This window comes from Vipera berus (assembly GCF_964194415.1).
Source record: "Vipera berus genome assembly, chromosome: 7".
Lineage (NCBI taxonomy): Eukaryota > Metazoa > Chordata > Lepidosauria > Squamata > Viperidae > Vipera > Vipera berus.
In genome coordinates this window covers 68,058,541-68,069,524 of record NC_138209.1, presented here as the reverse complement: position 1 = coordinate 68,069,524, position 10,984 = coordinate 68,058,541, and the positions used below count along the sequence as shown (strand labels likewise).

At 41.0% G+C, this 10,984-nt stretch overlaps 1 protein-coding gene across 1 annotated transcript in view; it reads right to left on the bottom strand.

The window, feature by feature from the left end:
• Window positions 1-2,004: 2,004 nt before the first annotated feature.
• Window positions 2,005-10,984, bottom strand: part of LOC308671266 (bifunctional heparan sulfate N-deacetylase/N-sulfotransferase 3) — a 90,766-nt gene continuing 81,786 nt past the window's right edge. The window contains exons 11-14 of the mRNA XM_081333366.1: window positions 10,391-10,561; window positions 7,260-7,369; window positions 3,031-3,133; window positions 2,005-2,175 (exon numbers count right to left, since the gene is read on the bottom strand). Coding sequence (XP_081189492.1) covers window positions 2,056-2,175; window positions 3,031-3,133; window positions 7,260-7,369; window positions 10,391-10,561 — 504 coding nt within the window. The 3' untranslated portion in view covers window positions 2,005-2,055. The remainder of the gene's footprint in view (window positions 2,176-3,030; window positions 3,134-7,259; window positions 7,370-10,390; window positions 10,562-10,984) is intronic.

Below are 10,984 nucleotides of genomic sequence, written 5' to 3'. Positions count from 1 at the left end.
GAAAACGTTGATCATCGCTACTTAATACCAGCCGAAAATTCGTCACATCTTTAAAATGAAAATTGTGCATATTGCTTTTGAAGGCAAAACAGCACATTATTTGTTTAAATTTATTTTTATATGCTTTATTAGCTTTTATTTGATTGATTAGTATCAATTGTGGGCTTAATAATAGGATGGATATGTCCAATGCTTTCCCCATGTAGAACAGAAGGCATAAAAATCTTTAGTTTTTAATCTTCTTTCTCTTGATCTTTTTCTTTTTAAATTGTGATCTAAATATTTTCTTAGTTTCTAAGCTTTTATGATTTTTGTGTGTCTAGTGGAAAAACCCAGAAAGCCTTAATTCCATCTGGGAACCTTAATCCTATCCACAGCCTCCATTCTTCTAGCTACTGCTTGGCCAGCCTAGTTGAATAGGATTTAGGCAAGTGGAAGGGATGGGGTACAAGCGAGAAAGAAGCAATTGCATACTTAAATCAATATAACTTTATTGTGGCTTCAAAAATGTCTCTGTGCTTCTAATGCAGGGGTCGGCAACCTCGGCTCTTTTATGACTCGTGGACTTCAACTCCCAGAATTCCTGAGCCAGCATAGCTGGCTCAGGAATTCTGGGAGTTGAAGTCCACGAGTCATAAAAGAGCCGAGGTTGCTGACCCCTGTTCTAATGGAACCATGACAGCCACAACACTGTTGAAAGTGGTTTGTGAACATATTCACTTTTCTGAGTCCTTCGGGAGAAGGGCGGTATATAAATAAAATTATTATTATTATTATTATTATTATTATTATTATTATTATTATTATTATTATTATTATTATTGCTGCCAGTCAGGACTGTGGGGTGTCTGTACATAAAGAGTTGTGTGAATGTAAAAACCGGTGACAACTGAGGGAACGGTGGGCATGTTAGCATCCTATAAGCTCTTGGTTTTAAAATGTAAATCATTTACATTACAAAACAATATCTCCCAAAGGATAATGGAATGAACACGAGACAGCAGAAACACTCCAGTATCTAGCACTTTTCCTGATCCACATCCAGGTGGGTATGTATTTTAGCATAGCAGCTGAGTTAAGGCACCCATCCATCTCTTCTAGAAATCTTCACAGCCACGAAAACTCCCAATTCTGATGATATGATGAATAGACACAATGTATTCTCATAAGACGCATATTCCAGTAATGGTAATTCTTACCTCCTAACATTACTCATTCTCGATCTCAATAGATAAGTAGTGTCAAACTTAGATGGAAGCAACCAGTAAATGCCAGAGCCATGAGTTGGACTGAGGAGTTTCCAAAAGAGTTCTGGAAGAAGACAGTGGCAAATTGCTTCTTTATTGTGTTGATGTTATTCCCAGAATTTAGGCCAACTGGGAGGAATCCTTACTTTTAAAAATAATATCTATTTTTACTCCACATTCACTGATTTAAAAATCTGGTTTTATGTTTTGAAACCAGAACTGTGAAGTGGGAGTAAGGTTGGCATTTTGTCACCTTTTTAAAAAGTCACCATTGTAATTCAACTATTTTAAAACTGAGCAGAGGAGGTAATTTACAAAATCAACATGACAGACAGAGAGAGAGAGACATACAATATTATTAAAGTGATAGGAATAAACTATATAAAATTGTAAATATTTGTTCTGTTATGAATCATTATATAGATCCTCTCTTGAAATTTAACCCAAACATTTGAAACTTGCTGCTTGATACTACATGTACAGGGTGGTCTCTAAGAATAATCCATTTACCAACCCTATTGCATTGAATAGGAGTTACAATGATGCATTTTCATATTTATGACAGAGCTGAAGGTCATGACAGATTAAGCTTTGTGCTACATCCATGTATCCTTCTATTGTTATGAAACCCATGTACTGTTAAGAGATAAATGCATATAATTTTTTAGTATCCAGTATAACACACATATCCTTGCCAGTATAACACACATATCTCAATCTTTTGTTTCTGGTTGAAGAGCTTTAGTTCTGATAAAGTTTCCTGGAAACGTAAGATTGTTTGTATTTTAAGTCGAGAAGAGTCCTTGTGCTATCTCACTTTTTGCAACTCCTGTCTCAGCCACGATGGTAGTGGTTGTCCCAATTTGTGTAGAAGCTTTGATAATTCCACATTGTGATCTCTGTAGTAGCTTGACAGAAAAACCCTGCACTGATGGGATACAAAAGCTGACATTTTATTTAGTGAAATAATGCAGTAGCCTTATTTATACTTCTACCTTTTCACTTATTTGCATTTGAAAAATATATAAATATTAATAGATGACTAATGAACATACAAATATTCTTATCCATCTAGCAGAGATTGCATACCAGGAAGAAAGATGAGAAAGTATACATGATTTCCCTTTTAATTTCAGTATCTAGGTTGCATATTTGTGTCCTTTGCAAAATATTACACTTGACTTATAAGCTCAAGAAGCATAAAATGCAGGCTTAGTATTTCCCTTCCCTAAACAACTGATCAGTGATTTTCAACCCATTTTTGAAATAGTTCTGTTAATGCTCTCTAGTATGAATGTGTTAAATGTATATTAAATCTGCTGAGCATCTTGTGGGGTTGTGGCATGAAATGAATGAAATAAATGCATGAAATCAATAATTATTCTCAGCACAACCTTTCAGCTAGTCCAGCTAATATATTTTAACACTGAATGATTTGAATTTCTGGGTTATAGGAAAGCCTCTTAACTTACAGATTGGCACATAAGATTCTGTTTCTTTGAATATTCTTCATTTTTCCTCAAAATAAATATAGAGGCAATCAGCCTCAGTGGAATGGGAGCAGATTAGCAAGCAAGATCAGATAAAATTAATTATTTCTGCTAAATACTAAGTAATTTTTAATGACAATCCATATGTGATTGTGTCCTAAATGGGCACAATCCAGTACCAGCAACACATTTTTAAGTGCCACAAATTTAAAGGGCAAAGTTTTTCCTCACAAAATTTGTTGTATGTCAACGTAGTGGACCTTATCCATTGTACATCTAAAATAAGGGTTTACCTCAGAGTCCATTGGAGGGTATTTTCTTCCTTTGCTCTTTCCAAGACATTTTGTTTTTCCTTCTTCCAGAAGTTGACACCAAAAACCTTTGTGTGAGTCAAACCTGAAACATATACTACATTTAAAACCAATTAATGCTTTCATTTCCTAGTTAGGCAAATGACAGTCAACCCTTTTTATTGCCTTGTCTGCATAACCTTAAGCCTACTCTTTGACCTCCAGATGGAATTAACATGACTGGAGCCAGTAATTCAGCCAGGTACTATCTTGTTCTGTCCTATAGGAACGACATTGTTATTACTCCTCATTCATATTTTTAATGGAGGTCCAGAATACATTGACAGAAGGAACAGAAAAGATGGTTTGTCTGACTTTTTTATTCTCCTGGTATCAGCTATTTCCCCCACACCTGGGAAGTAGGAGAGCAGGAAAAAGACTATCACTCATAAGAGAAATCGAATGAGACAAAATACAAGATAAATCTATACCTTAATGATTGAGCATATGTTTTTTCACATTTCAGGTATGGTATTTGGGATCTGATATCTAGAATCTCCAAGATAGAATGGATAGAAAGTTCTTGTAAGGCCAAGACAGATTGACAATCTAACTCACTATTCTTCCAATTTGGCACAGTGTAACAGAGTTATAAAGAATATATACAAAGTTATAGAGCATATATTTTAAGGTTTCTTAATCAAAAAGTTTGGCAGACCATGTCAGGATTTTCCAAGTCAAAAAAATTAGATTGTAAAGCATTCAAAAACACACATGGGGATTGATTTTATGTATTTCTATCTTCTATACATAATTTACAGGTTGTGATGCATAAAATTTTCCTAATGTTCACATTTATGCATATGTATCAATGATTATCTTGTTAGTCTATTGATAATATATAACAACGATTATCATGCTCAATGCCAACATAGGATTTGATATCATATGCAATTGGCTTGGTTTGCATATTGTACTAAGTCAATAATCAGCATATTTCTTGAAAGAAATAACTAATACATTGTCTCTGCCTCCTCACAAACACAACAGTGGGATGCTTAGGAGATCACTGTATATCAGACATGTCAAACACAAGGCCCGGGGGCCAGATGCGGCCCACAAAGTGGTTTCATGTGGCCCGTGAAGCCATCCTGGAAACAGTAAGGGAACGGCCCCCGCTGTCTTGGCCCCAGCCCAGGCTGGCCAGGAGCCAATGTACAATTTCGTGGTGGTCATCTATGTTGAAATACATTCAGTCTTAGCTCCACAAGGCCATCTGGAAACAGCGAGGGACCGGCCCGTGCCATGTCGGCACTGCCCCGTCGGCGCATGCTGGGGAGGTATCACCCTTGGTGAGGAATGAAGAAATGCACCATTGCCTGGAAGTGGCCAGCACATGGCCCTGCCTACTTCGGGCAGGCTAGGGGTTGGGCAGCATTGTGCTTCTTTTCAGATTCATGGCACCCGGCTCAGCCTCTCGGCACTGTGAATACAGCACCCCGCTACCTGCCAAAACCGGGCAGGCTAGGGGCTGGGCAGCATTGCGCAGGTAACATCGATTCTCACGCTGCTCATGGCATCCCCTCCCATAGAACCCACCAAGCTGGGTATGTGAAGTAAACGAGGGCCATGTGCTGGCCATTTCCAGGCAGTGGTGCATTTCTTCATTCCTCACGAAGGATGACACTTCCCCAGCTGTGTTTCTTGCCTGTTTTTCTCCCTCCCTCATCTCAAATATTTTCCCACCACTCTGTTCTTTGGAAGGAAGGAAGGAGAGGGAAGGTCTGAGGGAAGTCCTACCTTAGTCCTGCCCTGCTGCCCTTTCACCATCTCCTTGCCCCCTCCTCCTGGACTATGCTGGGAGGGGTCTCCTTATTGCTAAGGAAGCTTTGGTTACAAAGCCAGGTCTCCTCACATGGAGAGGGAATGGGCCTCTCTCTTGATTTTGCCCTCGTACTCATCATGAGCAACCTGGCTAAGGAGAGCAAGCACAGCAGCAGCAGCCTTGAGGAGGAGGTAAATGCAGGTGGGCACCCCCTTGGGGAAGTGGGGCTGGGCTTATGCCGTGGGTGCTTGAGGGCTGGGCTAGGCATTTGACCTCCACGCCACCGTCCAGCCCCCCCCCAATGGCCTGAGAGGAACAGTGAGGCTCCTCCGGTGGACCATGCCTTGGCACTTCCCTGGTCCCATCTCCTTCTGCCAGAGACCCTCAGATCTGTCCCACTCCTGCCCAGGCCCCCATAGGCACCCTTGATACAAATGATGTAGAGCTGGCCATGCCCACCCAGTAGGCCATACACACTCCAGCCACGCCCACCCAGTAGGCCACGCCCACCCTGGCCACACACCCCCGCCCCCCCCGAGGGCAACCGCAATGCTGATGTGGCCCTCAATGAAATTGAGTTTGACACCCCTGCTGTATATTCTAGGTTTACACTACCTCATTGTACGGATTATATTTGTAACAAACGTGCACCACATTTGGTGTCATTGGTTTCAGCAAAATTGGTTGGTTATTTGCCAGCTTATTAACTGAAATAAGAATATCCAAGGCTAAAATAATTCAAAAAAGTAAGAGTGCTGGAATGAAATAAGAGCTTTTGAAAAAAAATGAGTTCTTTTAAATCAGACATGTCAAACACAAGGCCCGGGGGCCAGATCCGGCCCGCGAAGAGGTTTCATGCGGCCCACGAAGCCATCCTGGAAAGAGCGAGGGAACGGCCCCCACTGCCTTGGCCCTGGCCCAGAGACCCTCCTTCTGCCAGAGACCCTCAGATCTGTCCCACTCCTGCCCAGGACCCCAAAGGCACCCTTGATGCCAACGATGTAGAGCTGGCCACGCCCACCCAGTAGGCCATACACACTCTAGCCACGCCCACCCAGTAGGCCACGCCCACCCAGCCCCCTGAGGGCAACCGCCATGCTGATGCGGCCCTCAATGAAATTGAGTCTGACACCCCTGTTTTAAATGGAAATATTTTAACAAATTGTTTTGCCCAAGAAAGAAAGACAAGCACTTTGATTTAGATGCAGTTCAGAGTATTTCAGGCTAAGCACTCTGGAGTAAAAGAAGTAGGAAACTGAACAGAACTGCTCTAGAAGTGAATTTGATCCATTTTTTCTTTTGCCGACAATCAACTTTATCTCTCAGTAACTAAAGGCAACTTGCTATACATGCCACAACAAAACAAGCAAACAAAAGCAGAGTTGACTCAGAGGCACGAGACAGAGCTAGGAATGAACACCATATTATTCTGAGTGTTTCTTATGAGAACAGATATTAAGATCCCATACAAAGACACAGAGCAAGGTTATCAATCTCTTTTATAAGGGCAAGTGAATAAATGGTTTAAGTTCAAATGTTCTCTGTGTGCAATTTTTTTTATTACAGACACACTGGATGCCATGGGAATGATGTTCGCACTGTGTTTTTCTACGAAAGAAAAGGAGATGAGTTTTCGTTCTTCTTGCTTTTGGATGAAAAATCTTTTGTCGTAAGCGGAAAAATGAGTGGAAAAAAGGCTTATCATTCTATCTGCCAGTTTAAAAGGCAGAACCAGTTTACTGGATGCAGTCCTTCCTTTGTCTAAGCTTCTGGCCACTCTGAAATACTTCACTCTATTCATTTTAAAGGAAGATTTATGGAAATTCAATAGTGGTGAATAGTTGCTAGTGTTCTTCTGGTTTAATGGAGTAGTATTTGAGCAAATCCCAAAATATAAGGCTGATATTATCAAATTAATAATATGCTTGTTATTAATCGTAATAATGTTTCATTCATTGATTGATATATTAATTGTTTCTTTGGGAATGTACTTCTAAGAGAAATGTTAGAAGTATAACTTTTTGAGAAAAAGGGTTTTAAAAAAATATTTTAGAGAGAAGAAATAAACAATTATATTATGGCTTTTAAATAGGATATTTGACCAAGGCGTGTATTCCTTTGTATGTTTATCCATGTACATTGCTCTTTTGTATTCTTTTTGTAGAAGTAAAAAAGAATATTTCTAATCATAGTTTACCCTTTCTTCCAAATCTTGTAACCCCAATTTCTTAGCTTAGAAAAATAAGCATTAATTATAGACTGCCTGTTTCAAACATAGCTTATATGAAGGTATAAAATATTTATGCATATTTTGATTTATCAAGCCAAATTATAATTGTATGAATTGCTTTATTTATTCTGTACAATTTAATTGTATATTATATGTTAAATCAACAACGTAACTCACGTTAAAGCTTCTGAATAATTATAATGAGGAGTAACTCCCAGAAACCTCTGCACTTCTTCCATTACTATAGCTGGGTCATTTCTCAACTGCTGTCCATCAATAATTAGTAACTGCAAAGAAAGAAAGAAAAAATAACAATAATTAATTCTGCATTCTGATTTTATAAACAGCAACTTGAAGCTCATTTTTTCACGTATGTGAAGTACAGTTTTAGAAAGGAAGGGATGTACAAATCGAATAAGGTTTAAATCCATTCATATTTGTCATCAATTTTAATGAGTTGACATTTCATCAATGTTGATTTCATTACATGAAATTGATCCGAATTGGAAACTGCTTGATATACCACTAGTGATTGAGAAATGAGGTTTCCAGAGAAACCAAATCGATTAGTAAGAAATTAAATGTGATTTACCTTGAAAAATGTATATGCAAGTTTCAAAATGGCAAACTATAAAAAATATGCTTATCTTCCAATGCGTAAAATATGACTCACTACCTTTCACCAGGCTTAAGTCTAGGAATCCAATTTGGGATAACACATCACAGTCTTACGATCTAGATGAAGAATGGTGATTAAGATGGGCAACTTTTAATAATCACAATCAAACAAATAACACAGATCCAACAAATCCATTTCCAGGAATGTGGTTGCCTTGAAAAATATGGAGCCACCTGAATAGAATCAGGACAGGACATGCCAGAACTAAGGCAAAGCTCTTTAAATGGGGGAGGGCCGAGAATCCGCAATGCAACTGTGGTGCTCCAGAACAAACTCTCCTCAGGAAATTTCAAGGCACCTGGGATGATCTCATGGCAACTACACCAGAAGCAGTTAGATGGCTAACTTCCTTAGATATTGAATTATAACATCTATCCTATGGCAATTCTATGGCTCCATATTATAATGATTTCATTATGATTTTATTTTAATTTAATATATTGTATTGGCCACATCTTTTATTTATATTTAGAGCTCAGGATGTCATCACACAGCCCATTATCCAAGTCGTTACAACACAAGAGACTGATGGGCACACAGCTAACAGCTAACACCTCAGCCACACAGGATGTTACAAAAGAGCCGACTAATCCACAAACAATAACCCCATCAACCAATCAAGATGTAACAACACAGCCAACCAACCCGCTTACAGCAACAAAGCCAGCACCCCCACCAATATTTATAGAGAGATGGCAGCTCCGATCACGCTTTGCTCGCACAAGCACGAAGCCGAAGACACCAGCCTGAAGATTACGAGTGGGACCTCGTCAAAACGTCGCCAACACACTCTCAATCTTACATGGGAAAAGACTCGAATACGCCAAGACCTACACACACACACACACACACACATTTGCTGATGTTTTATTTAAGCTGAATTTGTACATCAGTGATTGCATGACCTCTGTAGATGCCATACACTAAGTAAATAAATAAATTACAGATTATCAGTCATGGAGGGGACACTTAAAGAGGCATAATGGGAAACTCAAGTTGTCTGGGCCTGTAACATACTCCCTTTGCAATACGGTTGAGTCTAAAGGTACTTTTCAAAAGGCAACTGGACTTTCTTGAATATGATTGAGCAGCTTAGTCTAGTATCTAAAACAACTGTAGTTAAGATTTGGGACAGCTGAGGGATCAAGCATCATTTTCTGCCCTAGTTAACAGACAGTGGGATATGTACTGTGTGAACCAGATGCTGTCTTTGGTGGATGCTATAGGACAGTGATGGCGAAACCTTTAGAGACTGAGTACCCAAACTGCAACCCAAAACCCACTTATGTATCATCGTGGGTCAGGTGGGTGGGGCCCATTGGGTGGGTGTGGCCAATTGGGTGGGTATGGCTGCTGTGGTAATGGCAGACTGGATGGAACTAAAAAGTTCAATCAATTCCAACCTTGCAAGACCTTTTTTTTTCCCCGATGAGAAGTTGAAATTGATTGATTCTTTTTTTTTTTGCACACGGTGGCGGAGGCCTAAAGCGAAAAGGTTTTATAAAACCCAGCTGAAGGCCTAGGACTGAGGCGACGGCGCGTGTGCCCACAGAGAGGGCTCTGTGTGCCACCTGTGGCACACGTGCCATAGGTTCACTGCCACGGCTATAGGATGACAGCAATGAAGAATTACTAGTAGTGGCCTAAAGCATGAAACCTCATTAAGCTGCTCCTGCTTGAAACAGCTAGAATTTCAAAAGGATTACATAAGCAGAAAGTGTTCTTTAAAAGAGAGAAGGAAAATTGAGTCTCGTCAGGCCAAGGAACATACAGGTTGCACAAGGGCATACTATTCAGGTTTTGGACAATCTACACTCAGATACAAATTCACGAATATCCCACATAACAGAGTAAAATGAATAACAAAGGGAATGGATGCAGCATGGGTGTGTTCTGTACCAGCCTGCTACCGGCCCTGCAGAAAAGGCAGGGACAACCCCTTTACAAACGGCAAGAGGCTGGAAATAAGCCTGCCAAATTTATTAACATAAAACAGAGCAAAACAAGACACCAACCATGAAACAGGAGCTATGAAACAGGAACTATTCAAGTGGTTGGCTTCAGCAAACCAGCCCTCCCACGCATTCCCCTTAAATACAGTTCAGGGCGTGGCTTCTCTCTGCCTCCTTCCGAGGTGCCCCATTGCCTTCCTCTGTTTACTCCTGATTGACTGCCTCCTGCGTCGGGCGTCCTTGAACAGGGCCAGCTGTGGGTCATCTTCATCCACGCTGTCAGGCTCACACAGCTGGGTCTGCGTCATGACCAGGTGGGAGGGGCCTGGCTGAGGGCTCTCATCAGCAAGCTCTCCAACCCCCTCAGCAAGCTCTCCAACCCCCTCAGCAAGCTCTTCAACACCCCCCTCCTCCTCTGAGTCGTCCGACCCAACTGCCGAACCCACAGGCTGACCCTGAATCACAACAGGGTAGGCCATCTTTAGTTCAGCTGCAGGCCCTGTAATGCAGGCTGGCACCACTTAGTAGAACAATTTGCAGGTGAAGTTTTGCTGAGGCAATCTATTGCTCTGGCCCAGAAAAAAAACAAAAACAAAAAAAAAATTGCGAGCACTAAAAATGCTGCCTACTCATTCATTACATTCTGCATAGTCTGAGACATAATAAATACTGTTTACCTGATAAGAGGGAAAATAAGTTAGCCATCTTTCTATGTGAATGGCAAACCATCCTGGTATCAGACATTTCTTCTGCAGGATCTTAAGTTCTGGAGAAGCACGATGTCCTGCAGTGATCACTTGATAAAAGGAAAATTTTAGAGCGGCTGGGTCTTTATGAAATCTTTGGTGCTGAAAAACAAATGTACGGATGTGTCAAATGCAAGGCAAAGTTAGTTCAAGTTCAGAACATAGAACTGCTTCTTCATTTCTGACTATTCACCTTCCACGCAGCTACTGTACCTCCTTGATTCAAGGCCAAATACAAAGCAAGCATTTTGCTGGATTTAATACTAACAAGGGTTAGATCAGACATGTAAACACAAGGCCCGGGGGCCAGATCCGGCCCGCGAAGTGGTTTCATGCGGCCCGCGAAGCCATCCTGGAAACAGTGAGGGAACGGCCCCCACTGCCTTGGCCCTGGCCCAGAGACCCTCCTCCTGCCAGAGACCCTCAGATCTGTCCCACTCCTGCCCAGGCCCCCATAGGCCCCCTTGATGCCAATGATGTAGAGCTGGCCACGCCCACCCAGTAGGCCATGTGCACTCTAGCCAC